The 21,431-nt window shown below is 38.3% G+C and overlaps 1 protein-coding gene across 1 annotated transcript; it reads right to left on the reverse strand.

Moving 5' to 3' along the window:
• Nucleotides 1-68: 68 nt before the first annotated feature.
• Nucleotides 69-20,906, reverse strand: BBS7 (Bardet-Biedl syndrome 7). Its single transcript, XM_082316125.1, has 19 exons — nucleotides 20,846-20,906; nucleotides 20,457-20,522; nucleotides 19,719-19,781; nucleotides 18,693-18,868; nucleotides 17,882-18,068; nucleotides 17,107-17,179; nucleotides 16,052-16,168; nucleotides 14,540-14,670; nucleotides 13,691-13,775; nucleotides 11,887-11,989; nucleotides 11,130-11,322; nucleotides 9,550-9,624; nucleotides 8,441-8,506; nucleotides 6,169-6,308; nucleotides 4,932-5,096; nucleotides 3,700-3,809; nucleotides 3,489-3,592; nucleotides 1,835-1,958; nucleotides 69-807 (listed from the first exon to the last, which is right to left on the reverse strand). The coding sequence occupies exons 1-19, from the start codon at nucleotides 20,879-20,881 to the stop codon at nucleotides 671-673; spliced, it is 2,151 nt and encodes a 716-aa protein (XP_082172251.1). The 5' UTR covers nucleotides 20,882-20,906; the 3' UTR covers nucleotides 69-670.
• Nucleotides 20,907-21,431: the final 525 nt, after the last annotated feature.

Raw genomic sequence — 21,431 nt, forward strand, 5'->3', positions numbered from 1 at the left:
GGCCTTTTCCAACCTAAACGATTCTATGATTCTAAATACAGGGACTTTTGAAATAAAGAACGCAGACAGAGGAGAAGGACGGAGGAAGTTTAATGCCATCCACTCTTCAAACAAGAGCCAACGCGTGGCTTTCAAAGCAGGCGTCTTTAGTCTAGAATTCAAAGAGGGTTCTCCCCCTTCTATGCACACACCAGCCACATCAATCTGGCGAGATTCTCGTACCGCTTTCTCAGTGCAGCAGGCAAATAACATAGTTATGCGTGGTTTAACACACAAATTTCTTCTAAATCTGCTTAAGTTGCTGAAACCCAGTTTCTTCATACATTCTTACAACTGGAGAACAGACTACTGCCTGTAGTCTTTAACAGTACTCAAAACATTTTTGCAAAAAACGGTATTTGGTATTTACATCTGATGCTAAGTTTTCTTTAGCTATGAAGAACATTGCGTACTTAGAAACTCTGCGCGCATTTAACATACACAACAGTTTATATGAACTAAAGTTGACTACTGTATTCACTATGATAATAAATATGAATAAAACCTAAGAGCTGACAGTACAACAAAAGAGTAAAAGTGTTTTTCTTAAAAAGTGTTTCAGACTTGACATTGAACTGCCTTGATTTAAAAAAAAAAAAAAAAAAAGAGAAATTACTCTGATTTTTCCTTGTCAGGCTGCAGCCTCAAAAAAAGCAATTAGTCCATCTTGATCACAGCCGTCCAGCATTTCCAGAAGAAGAGGAACTTTAGTTTTCACATTGGTGCCTTTAAATTTAAATTTATCTATGAAGAGATCTGTGATCATACCTGCAAAGGTAAAATCCCAGGAGTTATTATTTGCCTTGTTTTCATTATGAGGTCTCTCTACTTTTAACTCGTTATTATGTACCAACTATTCTAGTTGATTCTGTTTAGAGACAAGACTCTTTTTAAAAAAAACTGCGTATTTTAAACAATCATTTACTTTTAAACAAACCCAAAAGCCTGTTAGAAGAGCCCAGATTCCAGCTTCATTCCAAACTGTGTATTTCTGCCTTAGAATTACCCACATCTGAAACACTAAAGAGAGGAACTATCACAGGACGGGCAAGGAGGACTCTGCTTACGCTGTATGTACATAGGCTTATTAAAGCTGGTGTCTGGCAGAGATTCTCTGAGCTGGAAGCTGTACGAGGAACACCAGAGAAGGTTACAGAATTTCCTTCACTAGTTAGATCATCTCCTACGAGCCTCCCTTCCCACCCCATGTGCATTCTTCTCTTTTTCTGATGTGTTGCAAAACTTAACCGCTAGGAACTTAATCATTCTCATTTAGCTTGTGTACATTCTTAAATGCCATCCTGAATTTGAATACGGTTCTTAATCATGTCCATAAAGACAAGGATCATCTGAATACAAGAAGCTGCCTATTCAACAAAAAGTAGAAACATCACTTGCAAATAATCCTGGGATTTTCATTCTCAGTGATATGCTTGTGACGCCAAATCAATTTCAGAAGTTCTCAGGAGAACAATTCTTGAGGACCTTTAAAGAGTTACTCAAAGTTTGTAGTCCCATACAAGCTATTTTCAGTATGTGCTAGCTTTTACTGCCTCACCTTTAACTTTAGACTTTTATGATCAAAAACGTTGTGTAATTATGCAGCCATGGCTGCATGACCAGACAGACATATATATTTACATACCTATTGTTGTCCTGAAGCTACCCAAGTGTACCCGCTTACCAAATTATTTCGATTCTGCTAATACTGACTTCATAACTATTTCAGTCATGTCCAGCATGCTCTCTGGACATTAAGTTGCATTTAAATAAAAAGCTGAATTGATCAACCAACCATAGAGTCTCTCGAGATGTGCAGGTTGTCTCTTGTACTCCTCAAGCAGCTGATCCGCCTCTTCCAAAATGCTGCGGTATTTTGGTAGCAGGAAGTCCACATTTCCTTCATGAACTTGTAATTCCTCGAAGACATTTTAAATAGTAAGAATTAACAGCAGTTAAGCATCATAAGAGCATAAAAGCAAGAAGAAATTAAGCTCGGGTCTGACAGGAGGAAGTACATCGGAGACAAGACAATCCCCGTCTAAACTAGCAGGAGTTATTTTCAAAGTGCCTCATTTTCTGGTCTTCTAATGAAATGCCAGATGTTACTTGTCACGTCGTAGACTAGATTCTCACAATCCTGTGTATTACAGCTTCCAGCTCTGAGTACTGCCAGAACAGGATCACGCCACAGCCCAGCCCCTACAGAACCAAGCCTCATGAAGGCTCAAAGCCTTCACGTCTTCATTTTTAGAATAAGCAAATTCCTACAAAGTGTGGCACATGCTAAAGTCTGAAGGTAAAAGTAAACTCTGAAAGCATCACTCAGTTCGTGACAGCAAAAAGTTTTAAAGACCTCTTCTAAAATACCCCAGTCTACCATCAGACCAATTTAAGACGGTCGATAGTATAGATCTTTTTATCCCCCACAGAAAGACTGTTCTTTTCTAGACGAAAGGTAATTATGCCTTGGATCGTGAGTCTGCTGGGATAACAGCTTTCATCAATCATCAGATTATTTTACTGCCTATGAAGAAGTTATTATCAAAAAAAGAGAGTGACAAAAAAAGTTGCCAAAAAAGATTTGTCAAAGAAGATTCGCTGCCTAAAAAAAGCCTAAAACAAGCAAGATGTGCAACATCATTATTATTGCACAAACATAACAGGCATTAAGAATAAATCCTCTTATTATTCTCTGCCTCCCTGGTTTGCCAAATCAAGCCCAAATAAAATACTTTTAGTGATAATAAAGATGTGCACTATTCTCATTGGTAGTCAGTTTTTCTACTAACTAAAGAGTTCCGACAACTAATATTTGATTCCCCCAAAGGACAAGAGAGAATTGGTTGTCCATATTCATCTTCTCTCCTCCTCAAAAAAAAAAAAAATACCAAAAGAGATGATGGCAGGTTTTTGAGGGTAAAATCCTGGTTGTTGGAAAAAGTCCAAGTACTGAGACACACTGCCTAACTCGTACCTCCCAAAGACTAATCACTGTGGAAGGTATTAAGCAAAAGATTAATAAGCAGATAATTCAGAAATTATGACACACTAGGATGAAGTTCCAAGGCAAGAAAGTCGCATCTGGCCTGGATGATCATCCCCAGATCTAAAAAACTTTTAAAGGTTAGTGGAAGGAGACAGAGAAGGAACTGGAAAATCACAGCAGGCAAACAGAGAATGTTAGATGATAAAGCTGGCTGCCTTCTGCTGTCCGATTTAAGCATCCTCAACTTCAGTCAGTAATCCTATGTGTTATTCACTAGTTATATAGTACAAATGGGAATTCTACTTGAAGAAGTCTGTCTCCTAGATAATTAAAATACATGTCCTGGGAACAGAAACGGAACAGATACCAGTATGACACACATCTGACTTGAGCCCTACAGCTTGGTACCTGACAACATAATCCCCCATAAAAATCCTTCCACGGGAGTTCAGATACTTACTCTCAGAGCATCTATTAAGTGAACCTTCTTGGCCAGCAGCTGCTGATACTCTAATTTAGGGTGGATAAGCTTTAATGTGTGCCTCACAGATTCTTCATTTATGTCTAGTAGAGAGCCGAAAAAAAACCAAGAAGCAAATGAATAATATATATTCCATTTATAAGAATACAAAATGAAGTCAAGGACAACAAAACAGAGAAGAAAGTTTTACCATATGATATGTTGAGATTAATCTTCCTTTTAGTAGCCTCTTTGGAAAGCACATCTTTTAGGATGGATATTGTCGAAATGTTGTCAGACTTAAAACTTCCCTCACCTTTTCTACAAAGGAAGAAAAACTTTAAATGAACAAATTTAAACACACATGCATGCATTAGATTTGTCCCTACACTAAAACAGAAGGCCTGCAAATTAATGCCCAACTCAAAAATAGCAACCTCTATGAAGGCTGTAACAATTCTCCGTAGATCAGGTGGCTGTATACACACCTATGCTATTCCCTCCTTCCCAGTGTAATCTTGACAGAGAACAGTTTGTTCCAGTAAAAAAGACAAAGCAGGACACAGGAATCGCAGGTATACACAAAGCAGTTATCTATCTGTATTGTATGGCACTAAGGTTATACACGTAAGATTTCTGACTGTATTCATTCCTCCTGAGTTTTATCATTGCAATACCTTGAAGCCAAACAGCAAGCTTCGATACCAGAAGGGAGAAAAAACACCCTCCCCTTCCCCCCAAAAAACCACCACCCAACAATTTCCTACATTATGAGTAGACAAGACGTATGGTAGGCTGGGAGCCGGCTGGGATCTGTAAAATTACAAAAATTAATTTTTCCCCACTTTACAGTTCCTTTTTCAGGTGGATGTATATACTTTGCTGAAGGAAGATATAACTAATTAACTTGAGAACAGAGTATTAATCTTAAACACAGAAATAATATCTGCCTAATATAAGCTGCAGAAAAGGAAGGTTTTCAGCTTAACGCTTATCACATTTTTGTTTGCATGAGTGTTAAATGCCTTTTATTTCTGCTCCTCAATACAAAAAAAAGGAAGTTAGTTAGAAAACAACAGGCATTACACAATAATTTCACTATATTAGTTAGCTATCTTCTTTAAATTCTAAAAGCAAGCCATCATCTTAAAAATGTACCAAGCCTTTCCTCCCTGCCAATGTTGTTTTTTGGACCAACTTCAAGAAAAACCCTATTCAAGTTACAGATTGCATCATTACTGGATAGTGCTCAGCCCTGGTAATGTTTGACAATCCTTTTTAAGAAAGATTCCTGTTCTTTTTAATGGGAGTTTTGATGAGGCTGAGGGTGGAGAGGGGAACAGTAGTATGTGCATGAAATTGTATTGTACTTGCAGACTGGTCAAGAATGAAAAAGACAAAAGCCCCAGCGTAGTCACATTGCGCTTAGTAACTGTATTTTACCTGTAAGTACTTTCAAGCTGTGTACCCAGGAAGGTGTTCTGAAAATAAAAGGTGATACTGTCTCCAGCGGGAGTCTTTTCAGGCACCTCAGGCAAGCAAAACACAACCCACGAGTGAATTTCAGCAAAACTGAACTGGCCTCTGAGCGTCAGTGTATTCATGGGTCTATGACATTATGAAATTTAAAAAAAAAAACAGTTAATAGCTATGAAGGAGGGGCACTGCCAGTGCACTGGTTACCCATATGAAAAAAGTTTAGTTCCATGTGGTGGTTTCCTTTTAACCAACACCCTGTAAAACGTCAGGTATCTTGCTAAGTAGTTACATACTGCAGATTACAGCTACTTTTCTGTACTTCCAGTCAAAAAGCTGTGTACATTCACGAATGTGTACATACATACATGAATGTGTACATTCATATGTGTACATACATACATGAATGTGTACATTCAAGTTTTATCTCTTAGTAGGCACGGCAAAACTGGATAAGAAACTAGTTGGAAGTTTTTGACGTACCCTTTTTCAAGCTGTTAAACCTGAAACTTGTGACAAAGGTAAATAATTGACAACACAGCAAATGTGACTAAGAGCCTCAGCAGTCTCCCATGCTGTAAACCACAGACATAGCATTTATATCAAGAATGAGGCATAACGGAGCTCATTTGCATATTGACACATTTGCACATAAAAGCACGTGGTATCATTCCTTCAATCTCTCAGTTTTGTTTTGAAGCAACACCTGGGTGGCAATGCAAGATGTTAACTGAGGGTGGGGAAAAATCAAGTAGAAATTGCATAAAATACTAGGTTCCTAACAGAGAGATAAGGGGAAAAAAAGTCTTGGCTCAGTTTTGGAGCCAAATTAGCCATGGGAAAGAATTACATTTAAAAGGGTGGAGGGGGGAATGAGGCTGAAACTGAAAAGACTGCGGTTACGAACACAGGAGAGTTTCCTTTCTACCACACCCTCGGCTCTACTAACACATGGAGCTGCACTATAACCCAGGTCAGTAAAATGAAAAATAACCTGAAAACAAGGATAATGAACGGCAAGGAAAGCAGGAACCCATTAAATCCGCATTTTCTGTCAGAAAACCCACAAAATGGAACTACAGGCTCAAAATCGTAGATTAGGGGTTAGAAATGATATACTTAAGTTTATAGAGTAAACATCATTTCAATGGGATTGTGTCAGTTTTTTTAAGAGAAAAAGGCATTGAGTTTTCTTTGCAAATACCTGTCATGGTCAATAGAATGAGTTCTCTGATGAAGCGAAAGTGGTTTAATTTGATATTGATGAACTTGGCAGGTTTTTGGTTGAATTCTTGGAGTTACATATGCTTGAAGTGTCCCGTACTGTCCTTCAATCGATCGAACCTGCAGAAATAAAAGCAGAACCCACAAAAAAGAACAAAAGGGAAAAGATTAATTTACTACAATTTGGAAAGTTGGTGGGTATTCAAAATATGTTAAAGAAAGACCGTAGTACTTAAAGAATATTTCGAGTACTATATATACTTGATAGTGCAAATATAAATAGAGCAGATCAAGAACATTTTAAAACTAGATGAAGTAGTGTCCAAAGAAGTGCTGCTATATTAGATGAATGAAATATTAAGAAAATAAAACCTGCTAGCTTACTTTCTGATCAGCTGACACAAAAAGTCTGTAACTTGCTTCTAATTCTTCAGTGGCCCCATTACTTTTTTTTTTTTAATTAAGTAAAAAATATATTCTCTAGCAGTTGGCAGCAAAGAATAGATCAAAGAATTTAAAAGAGTAAACAATTTCAAAATATGTGTTCATCCAATCAAAGTTCTTCCTGAGCTATTTTTGGAAAAGCAACAGGCCGGATTTAAGTTCAAGCCTCAGAATACCCAACAAGCAGCATGTACAAACACATTCAAGACACATTACACGCTCTCCACACCTCTGAGAACGCAGCAACGCGTCGATCACTTCTCTGCTGAAGCCAGTTACACAGACAGCACTCAGAAGTCTGCCACCCACACAGAATTGACAAGAAACAGGCGTGTCCCACCTATAGCACCAATACAGCCGTGAAAGCAGGCAGAAGAGCTACTGAAACGGCTTTATACAAACAAAAGAGCAGACTGGCGTTCAAGTACAACTTTGCTTTATAACCTTGATTATGTCCCCTATTTTATAGGGTCTCAGAACTCAAAAAGCAGTGTTTTGCAGGAAGACATCCACTTCAATGTTTTTAATAAGTTAGTAAGGAGTTCTCTTTGGAAATAAAATCACCAAGACTTAAAAGTCGTATTGTCTGCTTGTGCATAGGCAAAAGACAAAAAGTGAATGAACTCCACGTGGCAGGTGTAGATCACTGGAGATCCTCAATGTGTTGCAGCGAGGTGGCAGCAGAAGCTGTGCAGATCGAATCCATCACAGCAGGATCCAAATACAAGAGTGATAGTACAGTGTTTTCATGACACGCTGCGCTATGATGACACACAACAGTAAGCTTATAAACTGGGAGAGTAAAAAAAACCCTCTTTTTGTGTATCATGAATGCGTGTGATTCATTTTTCTTGTGTTATTTACTCTTTACCTAGTATTTTCAATGCTAAAGGTGGCCAGGGTCATACCCCTAAATTAAAATAAGAGAACTGAGACACAGGGAGATAAAGTGACCTGCTCAGCACCAGTAAGCACACTAATAGCATTGCTGAAGAAGGGGACCTGGGAAAGAAGGGTCTTAATTCTGCATGCTAGGTCCATTATTGCGACGTCGCCAAAAAACAGACAACCACCCCCAACTTCCCCACATTTGATGCATCTTATGCAGGCTTATTTTCTAAGATAATCTTTTGACTAAGAGTTTTACATAAACAAACACATATCAGATTAGGAGGCTGCAGTGTTAGGCAACTACATAAAGAGAAAGCCTAGAGCGGGTGTGCATGTTGAGGGTTTTCCTAATCATCATTTTCTTCATTATTTCCCCTGGCTGCAGCCACAAAACATGTGAATTTGGTGAATTGTTAAAAATAAACCCCAAAACACCCACATGCCTTTAGTATAATAAGCATGGAATGACCGCATTTGCTTCCTCTCCAACATACAAACCCAGTCTATATTCCCTGGTTACTTCCCAGCGTAACTTCTTTCAAACACTTCCGAGGACAAACAGTGCCAGAGCTTCCTTTCCCACACTTCTCTCTAAGTTCCACACACTGCCTCCAGAAGCAAGTATTTTCACAATCTGTGATTTCCCCACTGCTTTCATCTTAGGGACACTCAAGAAGGACCCCAGGCTCTCTCTCCTCTGCAGTAACACATTTTTAGAAGCCTTTAGAAACCCTAAAGACAAATCCAAAGGAACGCAAGCCCCAGATTAGGTGGTTCTCAGGAAACAACCAGCAGTAGGAATTGGGCTGATCATTTGCTCAGGCTAAGCGGTCAGTCGAGGTAGAGATCTCTCTATTCCTAGGCAGACATCTACATAACCATTAATTTATTATGGAAAATATTTTGAAGCATTTTACCTTAAGTTCAAGTCTCGTAGTATTTGCTTGGCATCGGTAAGTCGCAAGAAGAAAGTTACTATTTGGCTGTAAGCAGCAAAAAAACCAGAAAAATAATACAAAACAGATCTGTGGATTCACAAAAGTACAGTAAAGTTTTTGCTACTTATGTACAGCTATTTTACAAAAGTTAAGTACAAAACCTAATCTTTGGTTCCCTTGAATATTCCAATTAATTTTAATTATGGTAGAATTTTACAAATTTCTCTATATAAGGAGAAATCAACTGAAGCCTGTTATACTCTTTAATACCACCATAAAATTATGAAGATATCTACTTTTCATCTGAAGAATACGTGTCAGCCTGCTCCACTCATCTGCAATATTAGTCCAACATCCAAAAATGACAGTAAGATCAATAAGAAAACACACACACAAAAAAAAAGGCTAAATTACTCATCATAAATGACAGGAAACTTGAAAAGTTGATTTCTGAAAGCTCCAGAGTAGATCAATGATGTGCAAATTTAGTTCTTAAAACTAAAATACTTAGAGGACCATTACAAGGAGAAAGACTTTACAGAAGATTTTCATAATGCTAAGGTAGTTTCTGGATTTCCCCCCTGGCCCTAAACATCATTAGTAATTCTGTAAGTATTTAAGTTTATAATTATTATACAAAAAATGCACTTAACCATATGACTCCCCACACAGCGGAATTTTCACCTTCTAAAGTGATTTTTAAGAGATGAACTAAGTAAGAAATACAATGTTCTTCACCTAAATTACTTTGAAGTAAATATATGCGATACTGGCAAATCCAGAGAAGAGAGCAATATTGAATGTGTCTTTCACATTCCTGATCAGGCAGGAAAAAAATACATGAGAGCAGTTGCTCCTGGATCCTTTTGCGCATACTTAGCTTTGCCTTATGTCAGGACCTGCCACTAACTCCTAATTCTGCAGTACCTCTAATGAAGCTGAGCCCTCCAAAATTACCAAACGAGTTGTTTAACTCAATATATTTAAAATTACAAATATATAAATCCAAATTCTGTTACTAATATACAGTATTAAGAGCTTTCACATCATGCGATCTCCACAAGTATCATCTCTTTTGTTTCACTTACCTCAGAATCACAGCTGCTAAAACTAACAACAGCAGAATTTTTATCCACATCCAGCAAGTCTATTGGGACATCACTCTGCAGAACATGAGAGGAAGGAAAAATAAAGAGCTTAAGTTCCTGAGTAGCTTCTAATGCATTTATCCTCTAACTGTCATCAACTGTTTTAATAAGGGAGAGGCAATGATTGCTTCATCCAAGAGGTAAAAGCCTAACAGAGACGCAGCTTACTACTTAATCCCGGAGTAACATGATGATCATTCTCTCATTCTGTTACGGAGTCCTGAACTCTTGTGTGGCTGGCTTACAATAACTTCAGTGTAAGATGTGTAGCTGTCTTTCAGACATGAAAATATATTCACATCTTTCAGACATGAAAGCATACTTCATTCATATGCATGAAGTATATTCACAATTGAAGCGCTTCCCTATTTCAATAGGGGGATTACAATATTCATTCAGGAAACCAAGGATCACATTACTTAATTATTGATGATCCTTTTACTTACAATAACGCTTCTGACACAGACCACTTCTTATCTAGATGTGTTTTCACTGGAATTAAAATTAAATCTAACACCGCTTTAAAAATGAGATTAAAGGGTATTAGAATGATTAATTATTTGATTTGGTACTGCTTTATAACTTCACAGAAGTGTCAGGAAACATTGATAAATATGCAACATACTTCCTAAAAAAATATTTTAAAAACAGTTTTATTGTCTTCTCACAGCAGAGGAATACCAGATACTGCTTTATGATTCTTTAGAGAAAAAGCCTTAAGTTCTAAATGCTACATTAAGCTCAGGGCTAGATTAAACAATTTAATTATTCCTCACTTAGCTATGGAAACAGCAGATACTATAGAGCTGCATTATTAGCTGCAGCTTAGCATTGCTCTAATAACATCCTTAATAAAAATGAAAAATAAAGTCCTACGGTAGTTCTTCTCCTATTTGTTACAGCAAATTCACCTCACCAATTCCTCCTTGTCAAATTTTTCTCCCCATGCATATCCGAAAAGAAGGTAATTCAGTACCACTAACATTAATTTCAGCTGATGCAGTAGGAGGAAGAACTAATTAACGTTGCTCTACTTGGCAGGAGTATTCATCACCAATTGCACACAAATCAGATGCTGTTCCACACTGAAAGTGCACAGGTGGCCCATACCATTCTAAAATTAATTTATTTTCACCACAGAGGGTATTTAACTGGCAAGTGAGAATCTGCACCTCATTTAAGATTTACTGAGTTAATTGCTGCTTAAATAAGGATGGACACACAAAAGCAAACACGAAAGTTATGTAGAAACCTTCTAGTACAGCAGGCATTTTGGTCTATTTTGGTAGTGTAATGTCACTCTGTTCAATAAAGGTTTAAGTTTTATTTGTTCCCTAACAAGTACTTACAACAGTTACCTCGACATTGCAAGACCACACCCTTCAATTCCCTCTTATAACAATTCAGACATTTAAAACCCCATATACTTAAGATATTGTAACTCAGCTTTTTAAACTAGAATGTCTCTGAATGTTTTATTTACGTATCAAGAAAGCCAACAGGAACAAAACCACACTCACCTGTACCAGGACATTATCTATAGCTGTCTGCACCTCCAAGATGAGGCTGTAGCTAGCATCATCCTTATTTAATGTAAACTTATCATTCACACTAAATGCAGGTACTGATGAAACAGCAGTACTGGATTGTGAAGACTGCTGGTATTTTTCACGTTCCTGAAGTACTTTCATCTGCAAGTGTTCCAATTCATTCCTAGAAAAGGGAAACCACATATCATGTCTTTAAAAAACAACTATAAAAGCTACCCTAGAAATTAAGTAGATTAAGCTTGCAAGGGAATCATGTTTATCTTCTGTCCACAATTTTCCAACCAGAAGTGACCGGTGACTCCCCTTCCATGTACATAACAAAGATAAAATATAAACTGTATCACACGAAAATGTAGATTCTACTGTACTTTGCCAAAAGAGATTTCAATGAGTCACAGGAAAAGACAAGTTTTTCCTTCGAGAGTAATTTTGAATTATATGCTAGCGACTACTTTCCTCCCATCACTTAGGAGCTATAAGCAGCACGGAAGAAGGGAATCTTACGTTGCTGATACTGAGGAAGAAGGCATTAAGACATCACCATGTGAAGGCATGATAGAAAGAGACTGTGAAAGGAGGCTGCTATTCATTTCTACTTTGAAAAGGCTTGATTCTACTTCTAGATGCATTAACGATACAGAAAATCCAGTTAGATAGGAAGGGAAGATGACATTTCAGCTTTTAACATTTCAATTCTTCCATCTGAATTTTTTTCTAGTGCAATTACCTCAAGGATGAAATCTTGCTCTGCATTTCTTGACTTAATTTTAGTTCTTCACCTGATCCATCTTCTCTATGGACAGGTTCTGTAGTCAGTCCTGTCAGCCAGCCTAAACCAATATATGAAGTTTATATTCCTGATAAGCTATAAAGAAAAGTCTACACTCAGCTTTTGTATGTCTGGAGCGATGTTTGTTCCAGATACTGGGCAGACAGAATCGAGACTTTAATCCTTTCTTTGGAGGATTAAGCTAGACACCGAGCGTGATTTTTTTATGGGTTTCATTCTTAACTTACAGATTGGAAAACATTACTTATTCTTTTTCATTAAGTACTTTGAGCAATATATCCCTCTGCAGCAGTTTTTAACTAAGCGCTTAATTTTTTTCCCACCTCTGTTTCTCTGACAAAACCTTGAATAATTTGCAGTACTATAGTTGAAAACAAAATAAAAAAAAGCTGTGCAATGTGTTTATAGCAAACTATATGTTGCACAGCGTGCTTTGAGATTGAATGCTGCTGGTTGAAGTGAAAAAACCACCCATCTTTTTGTTTACTTAATTACATTTACTTTAAAGGCAAATACTGCAAATACCAATTGATTATATCCTGACACCTCAGGTATGACATGCAAACTTGAATGGGTGTTTATAGCTCTAGATACCTCATCTAATGCAATCAAACAGTAAGATAGCATTATTATAAAAGGCACCATAAAAGCTGACATGTCCACAATCTTTCACATTCCTTAGCTATCTACTTCAAGTACCAAGAAAGCCCAATAATGGAACATGAACTTTAAAAAATCCACAGAAGTCCTATGCTGCCAGGCTTCAAATATTACTTTTACTGCTCTAAGCACTGCTTTTCCTGATCTGCCAAAATCTGCCGACCTCAGTCTGCTGCACATCCACATCCTCCCAGAGTTTGCCTTTGAAAACCCACAGGTGAACATGGGCTTTCGCTTTTTTCTTTATGATTCACGGCTCGTTGTAACGTTCCCACTAAAAGAAGCCACAAAGGTCTTTGGCCACAGTATTGTTGCAGCCTATCATACCAAAACAAGTCATGTAAGAGTCTTTTAATCATCCAAAGACTATTGAAAAGAGGCACCTGAACACCATTACTTCTCAATAACTGACTGAGAGTTGTATCTTGCCAAAATACATGATTTGGAATATGAGAGGTTTCAGTAGGCTAATTTTTTAGCACTGAAGATAACCGAAGATAGAGAATTAGCAATATTTTAGCTCCCAGCAGTTAATGTATGCAGCATGTTTATCACGGCCTCTGTGACAGTCAGGCCAATAGCTCGAATCCTACAGAGGGGCTGCTGAAACACCTCACATGGGGAAGATTTATTTTCTACTAAAAGCAAAATTGACTCTATTTAAAGCCCTATGAAGCTGAAAAGAAGGAAATTACATAAAAGATGGGACAACAAAAAAAAGATATTAATGTCTATCAATATTTTTAATTAAAAAAATCATAAATTATTCCTTCAGACATAATATATTCATTATTTCATCACAGTTAGGCAGCAGTCTACACCAGAGAATAACCAGCTGCTGTGTTACACAGCGGAATACATTATGAATATCTTAAAATACAAAACCATAGTTTAAGTATAGGGAACATTTTTTTGAAGTGTAAATATTAAATTGGAAGAGATCTTTTCAACAAAACATTATCCTGGTTCCAATCAGGAACAGAAATTTTAAGAGATGTGAGCTGCACTAACACTATAGCCTGCTTCATTTTTATCACAACACCATATGTGACTTTTATTGAGTAAATGATATGAAGCTTACCTGAGTATGTGGATGCTAAAATTTCATCATACCCATCTTTTCCTACGCAGCCACCCTGGATTGATGCAATGCTCTCTGATAAAGCCTTCAAATAAATACAGTCAAACAGAGGGAAATATCACTATACTCATTTTAGAATTTTCTTTTTTTTTTTTTCTGGGGGTTTTAAGAATGGCGTTCCTCCTATTACCTGCATCACAAAATACCTACATAGACGCACAATATCTAGACCTACAAAAGAGTAAGCTAGCTGATGACTATCACAGCTAAATGGGGGTGTTCTAACAAATGCATTCCAATTCTACTCTGCATAACAAAGACATTAAAAAGTAGTTTAAAGCAAAACACTGATGGACAATAATTTTCCAGCAGGAATTCACAATCTGACTGAAGGCTGAAATAATCACTATGGATCAAATCTACTATTTTAAACAATTCATAACCAAAATAATTATGCTCAGTAAAGTCCTGACAGCTTACATTTATTATTTTACATGTAAAACACAGACTATACACAACACAGGGTTGTTTTTTTCACCTAGAGAGAGAAGCACTGTATTAGGTTTCACCCAGGAGAGACTTCAGTAGTCAGTAGAGCCAGAACTTTAACATACCCTCTACACTATTTTGATTTTTGCTCAAATCAGGACTATGTCACTTTCTGTTGCTTGAATATTAGGATACTGCTTTGAAGTTCATATTGTTAACATTACAGAGCTCATCAAATTAAAAACAAAACACATTTTAGTAGTAATGATCTTGTAAATACTTTAAAGTTTTGAAATACAGATTATTTTTTTTTTAATTAATTTTTTCCAGCAAAGAAGAGTATGATGAATGCAGGCTCACATAATCATATCGAAGGACAGGATCATCTGCACTCTCAAAGTGATAAATTTCTAGCACTCCATCATCTCGTCCAACGAGTAATTCTTTAACTCCATCTCCCAGAATGTCAAAACTATCAATACATAAGATACCTAATGAAAAAGAAAAAACTGTTTACTTCATCTTTATTCGTTGATGACACAATAATAGGCCACATGCAGTTACACAGAAAGAGATTCTTGGTCGGCTTTTAAGGTTTTATTAATGCTATTTCTGGATGAGTCCACTAGAGGGCTGAAGTCTCTCACCTGGGCCTGGGGCTCAAGACCGTACTGCGGGTTTTACAGCGACCAATTCCAAGCCAAAACCACTACAGACCCCGTGGTGAAAAGCACTGAACACAGACCCCTTCCGATGTTCAAATAACTTACTTTTGAGGGGTTTAACCTTCCCTCATCAAACATTTCCCCAGATGAACTCTTCGTCTGTCCACACTGCTGTAACTTTGCCAGTTGAAGAAGCAAGTATTCTTTGTTTCCTAGAATTGACTTAAAGTCATCGGTAAATGGACTACTATGAATTCCGGCTGAAGCGACAGAAAGAGGGTTCTGACTTGGGCCAGACGCGGACTAGGTACTGCTACTTGACACGTTAGTGGACAAACCCACTACCAGCACATGTGGAACCAGCCTATGACAACTAACCACGTTTGGACAGGACAGAGAATTAGGGTCTGGAAGAAGGAAAAAGCAGTGAGAGAGTTTGTACAAGGATTAATATGAAAAACGAGATGGAATTTAACTTTTATGACTCCTTCATATTTCATATGAAGAGTAAGAACATACTAGGAAGCATTTTAAGAAAATAATTTAGCGATAGCTTTTATGAGATAATTAAATTAAAATATATATATTCTATTCCTGGTCGCCTCCGTTACAAAGGAGTATGGGCTAATAGATGCTGCAGAAGCAGCATACCAAGGCTAAAACAGGGAAAGTGTCATACTATGCTCTGACCAGTTAAGTCTCATTGTGGAGCTTTAATGAAAGCCTTATTCCATCTTCAGACAAAAAACCTTATAATGGCTTTTTTTTTTTAAAAAGAAGAAAAAAAAAGTCTTGCAAGGAGGATGCTAACCTTTCCTCTGAAGAGACTTTAAGACCACTGAACATCTGAAAAATCTGGCAGGCATATTTGCACTTAGAAATAGTCACCAAATGATAAAAACCTCAACTAATCACATACGAATCAACACCGTTTTACAAACACCACTTTAAAAATACCGTAAAAACAAAAACATACTAAAGTACTGGGAATAATATGAACAGAAAACCCAAAGCAAGACAAACTGATTAGAATGATTTATAAGAAAATCAGAAGAATGAAAGAGAGCTTCGTCATATTAATATCACATACTGACACAATTACAACATGCCTCCAAAGTATCTCTGAGTAAGATTTCCTGATTACTATAATTGTAATAAAGCCTCAGATATGCTGGAAAGCTAAAGAGTGAGAGATTGAGACACATACCTCCTCTCTTTTTTTCGTTTCTGATTTCCCACTTAGGTATAGGCTTCGAACCAGTAATCTGGATAAGACCCAGTTTACCATCAGAAGTTCCATACACAATTTCTTCTCCAGAATCACCTAAGCACATAAACTGAATTCAGAATCGATAAAATCAAGTACACCAATTTAAAAAATCTGAAAGTATTGTGTAGTTACACTCTACAGCCCAAGGGAAAAAGAAAATAGTAACATTACTGTTGCTTAACAGAACTGTCGGGCTTTAAAAACAAAACCGTGAAAACTGCACCTGTTCTGGTAATTTCTTCATGGCTATCACTCTTCTGTGTATGAATCCCCCCCTGCACTGGAGTTCTGCCTAAAAACCATTCATAATCCAATACTTTGAATTTCAGCAAAGATAGGCTATTACATTGCCTTTACAGAAGAAAAACAAAGAGATTCATTCAGAACACACATCCAATAGTGAATGTTGTGCCAAGACGTAAGCAAGTAAGAACTACTTTTCCAAACCAGCCCTGAATGTCATTGTCACACAATCTAACTGAAATTAAATTAAGCACCAGATTAACACACTAAAGCGATTTCTATTAGGTTAGAACAGATCAGCAAGAAAGACGATCAGGCTATTTTAAGCTTGATCCTTTCACAGTCTTAGTTTATGTGAACTCTGCTCAATATTCTCATTCATCCGTGGACAAATGCAACTAGCAATTCTAGTTATGGAAATCCATGCATAAGAGAAACCCAAACCCAGAATTTTGACAAGGCTCTCGGAAGTCCAGTTCACATTTACGCAATGAGAGTGCCTTGTATCTCACTGCTCTTGTAAGAGACTTTCAATTAAATGTGAATATAACTTAGAACTAAACCAGTCATATGTGCGTATATATTTATTTGTATCTCTGAAATGACTTCACATAGTCAGTTTTCTGCTGCATTTTTAACATCAGCTTAAAAATCAAGGCAAAATGTAATTAACAAATACAAGCAATAAAATCTTTAAAATATAGTAAAATAACATTATTTAGTTATGTATATATTCAAAATCTTGTTACCCCCATTTCCATTGCTTAGAGCAAGAACAGTGGGTGGTCCAGGAACTTCTGCTTCATACAGTAGATCAGATCCCTACAGACAAAGAGAATGATCTTGAATTAATTTTGTAAAACCAAAAAAAAAAACCAAACAACCTGCAAACAAAACCACACCAACCAAAACCCCCCAAAAAACCCCAAAACACCAACCACAAACTAAACCAAACCAAATGCCCACAAGCATAAGGACAAAATTATTATGGAAAACAGTAACAGATATGCTTCACTTATACAAACTCCCAATACCTATGGGACGACCATTTCTAAGCCAAAACAGTGTGAAGTTTATATAAACAAAACATTGGACTCTTGAAATGTGTTATTATTAAAAATAATCTGCGAATTTGTCTGGCAAATAAATTTGTTCAACCACTTAATATCACTGAGACTTGTCGCAACAGTAATTTGTGAGAGCAAGAATTTTCAAACTGATAACGACTTACACATTTAATTCCCTTATGTGAGCACTTCTAGTTAGAAGTGACCAATTTGTTATCTCCTTCCACCTATGAATTCCAAAGCCTATTTATAGTGGTTTTATTAATCCTCATTTTGCAAGTTTATAATCATGATATTCCTTTAAAAAAAAAAAAGTACCAGCATTACAGACAGTAACACTGCTAAGTAAGATACAATACGCCTATCCTTATGATGTTTAAGCCATGCTGATTCCTTCAAGAATTAGTCCAATTCTACAGCACCAATACATCAAACACAAACAAGCAAGCATTTTAACCTGTAAAACTCTGAGGACTCTATCCTGACAGGCAAGTACCGGTGTAATGCAATTCACTTTATCTACAGGAAGGCAGAGAACATCATTGATTTTATCTCCTGACAGGTAGTAGTGCTGGTCTTTGCAGTCGCAGTAATGGTTATAGATATAGCTCGCACAAAGGAAGAGATCTGCTCCTGAAATATGCCTGAGAAAAAGAAAACACTTCCTGTAGCATTTTCCCAGTATAGCTGCAATGACAGTCTTTTAGCCTTACTATACACATGCACTACCGCTTGCAGATTCAAGGCGTCAGTGGGCCCCGCAAGTTGTGCCAGCTATTAAAAAAGTTTCTTACAAATGTTAAAACCACATGATTCCTATAGCTCTCAAATTTCCTATTGTCTTCACGTAAAATCCTAAGAATACCTTTATAGAAATTTCATTAATATATTTTGATGATATATTCTTCTCAAGCTGGTTTATATATGGCAGCATCTTACAACACGATCCAAATAGAAAAATAAAAAATTTGTTCCTTTTCTGCTACGGGAAGGGTATATGGGCATCATACGCTATGGCAATAACCCCAGCTCCTCTCACCTGCACTTGCACTGATGTGAGTGCCTCCAGATCCCTCCCAAGCCCCCCTACACTTTCTAAACTTCACCACAATTTTCTCAGTTCCTTCCGACACGTCATGGCACAAGCTAACGCTGGACTGACACTCAGTGTCATCTACAAGCACACAGTACAGTAAAAAATTACTTCATAAAATCATAAACTAACAATCTGCTACGGCTATGAAAAAAATGCAAAATATCACACGTACATAGCTTTGATGTTTTCAGTGAGGTTAGTTTCAAATGAAAGAAACTGCTTCCCTCTTTTAGTGAAACCTCTAACTTCTGATCCTGTGGCCACAAAAATTTTCTCCTGTGGTGTATTAAGAGCTCCTCCCAACTCCAACCTTGCAATTTTTTGGCCTGGCAGTGTCTTGAACACTGGCTGTAAACAGAAAAGCAATTTTCATCATCGCAATGTTGTATTTATGGTAATCTTTTAACATAAAGGATAATAAATTTGCTTTACAATTTCTGGCAAAACTAAGAATGCTATGGATTATATGCAGACAAAAATAATCTGTACATTTCTCTTCAGAATCACAAAGCAGTCAAGTATTTTTTTTACATCAGTGAATATAAAAAGCTGTAAAATATAATAAGTTAAGACTTTATTACCTCAGTGTTATTCATCCATAAGAAAATTTCAGCACTGCTAGTAGTAGTAAGTTTTTTGTTTGTTTGTGTTTTTTTTAAAAAGAACAACATACACACACTCCCTCCCTCCCTCTTTCATGTTGCATTCTTATTCCAGAAGACTACATAGATTTCTTTGTATTGCTATAGAGTCCTCATGAGCTGGCTATGAACTTCCTCAAGGGGGGGGGAGATAATTTTTTATTAAGCTGGGCATAAGTCTAGGCTCATAAAAAGCAATCAGTTTGTCAAAATCCCCTAAGGTGACTGGCTTAGTGAATCACTGCAGGTTTTTGTCCAGTCACAGTAACCGAGTATGTGTACAGGCTTAGGCCCAACTGAACTGCAAAGTAAAAGGTGTTAAACTGACTTTATTTGGGATGATACACACTGGTGTCTGACTCTACAACTGCGGAGGACCATGTGCTTCTCCAGGCGTGAAATCAGCGTGCCCTCATCACGGCTAGGTAACAGTCCACAGCTCTACCTAGACACCTTCCACAGGTATCTTATTTCCCATGTCAATAAAAACAGACTTCCAAAGTTCATTAGGAAGAGTATTTTAAAAATAAAATTAAAAATGGAACATTTCCACTTACCACAGCTTCCCCTTTTTTTATCCCAAAACATGTAATGACCCCATCCTGATCTCCAACAACCACCTTCAAAAGTAGAATACATCATTATTTTTTATTACATGCAAAAATATTTTTTTAAACAATGCTTTCCCTATGTTAATCATATTTTCCTGTATTTAAGTACTTTAAATTCTATAGTACTTAATTTACACAGCTGTATGTAAAAAAAGCTAGATAAACCGCTATAAATAGAACACTAAAGCCTAAGAACAGTAATTTAAGTGATAGCATTTACAATCCTTTTTCTGCTTCTAGTTGTAAACGCCAGCAACCATCAGGTGGAACGCTCCAAAAAGGTGTATTTGGGAATAGCTGTATTTTCACGTTGAGAGGTTATTATTTATTATAATTTATTAACAAAAAAAAAGCACTGTTATTTCAATTGAGTTTTCCTAAGTTTCCTCAACTTGAACTTGTATTAAGGAAAATTAAAAAAGAAGCATTTCATCTACATGAAGCGTCAACAAAACAGAAATAGAGGAACATGCAAGGACTTCCCTGCGGTTTCAGCAACGCCTTGAGTTTTGAAAACTCCTTACTGGTTCTGAAAGCTTTCCAGAAACAAATTCCAACTTTTCTCTCCGTTTCCCCCAAAAGCCCCGAGAATTTGGTTCCCAAGTTTTTCCCCTGTGACGTACTGACTAAAGAAACCCAAAGGCCGGTGGACGGCATTATGACGGCACGCTCCGCAGCCGCTACCTTCTGCGTCGCCTTTCGCCCCGAGGCGGGAAGGAGCCTCATCGCCTTCTGGGCCGTCACCCCGACCTGCGGAAGACAGGCTCTTCAGCCCAGCCCCGCGCACGGCGGCCGGGGCGCCGCGGGCCGGAGCAGGCCCGGGGAAGGGCCGGCCCGGCCCCGCTGAGGCGGCTCCGCAGCCGCGCACCCGCCGGTCGAAGGGGGAGGCCTGCCCGGCCCCGGCTGCCGGCCCCGCCGCCGGGAGCACCGGCACCCTCCTCCGGGCCCCCCCTCGAGGGGCCGCCGGCCGGCTTCCCCCCGCCGCCGGCCGGCCGCCTCGCCCCGCGGCCCCCGCTCGCCCAGGCCGCTCGCCGCCGGCCGGGCCCGCTGGCCCCGCCGCAGCCCGGTCGCACCTGCAGGTAGTCCACGCGGGCCAGGCTGAGCTCCATGGCACCGGCGGGGCGCGGATCCCGCCCCCGGCCGCGGCCCCGGCGCTCCCACAGCGCCCGTTACCGCGGCAACCTCCGCCGGCGGCCCTCGTCGCCCCGAGCCGGCTTCCCATTGGCTAGGGCCGACGGCAAGGGGGCGGGGCCGCAGCAAGGGGCGCGCCGCTATTGGACGGCGTGTGAGAGGGGGCGGGCCTGGGGAAGCGGGACCCGGGTGCCAGAGTGGCGGGACGACAGGGACTCTCCGTACAGTAGGAATATTTTATTTAACAACGAAGCATCGGAGGCGTTATTTAGAACAGTGTAATAAAATACCAGCCCTGCACGGAGTCTGAGTTTTTAAAAAATCATTTCTACCACATAAAGAGGAGCTGTGGGCTGAGTTCACGTTACCTTGCAAAGTTGTTGTTGTTTAAAAAAAAAAAAAAAAAATCTAGTCCTTCCTCTTGAAAGTATATATGTTGAATTAAGAAACGGTAGTTCTGGGTATGTGTATATACATACATGTTAAACAGCGCTACTACAATTACATTCACACTTACCTGATTTTCGT

This window comes from Platalea leucorodia (assembly GCF_965183815.1).
Source record: "Platalea leucorodia genome assembly, chromosome: 6".
Taxonomy (NCBI): domain Eukaryota; kingdom Metazoa; phylum Chordata; class Aves; order Pelecaniformes; family Threskiornithidae; genus Platalea; species Platalea leucorodia.

Bases quoted from the DNA above. Each gene is read 5' to 3' on its own strand.
- BBS7 (XM_082316125.1), bottom strand. From the start codon at position 20,881: ATGGAGCTCAGCCTGGCCCGCGTGGACTACCTGCAG. The intron at 18,869-19,718 runs GTAAGTGGAAAT...TTCTGTTTACAG, and splicing joins TAAAAAAAGGGGAAGCTGTG to CCAGTGTTCAAGACACTGCC. The intron at 6,309-8,440 runs GTAAAATGCTTC...TTATTTCTGCAG, and splicing joins CTACGAGACTTGAACTTAAG to GTTCGATCGATTGAAGGACA.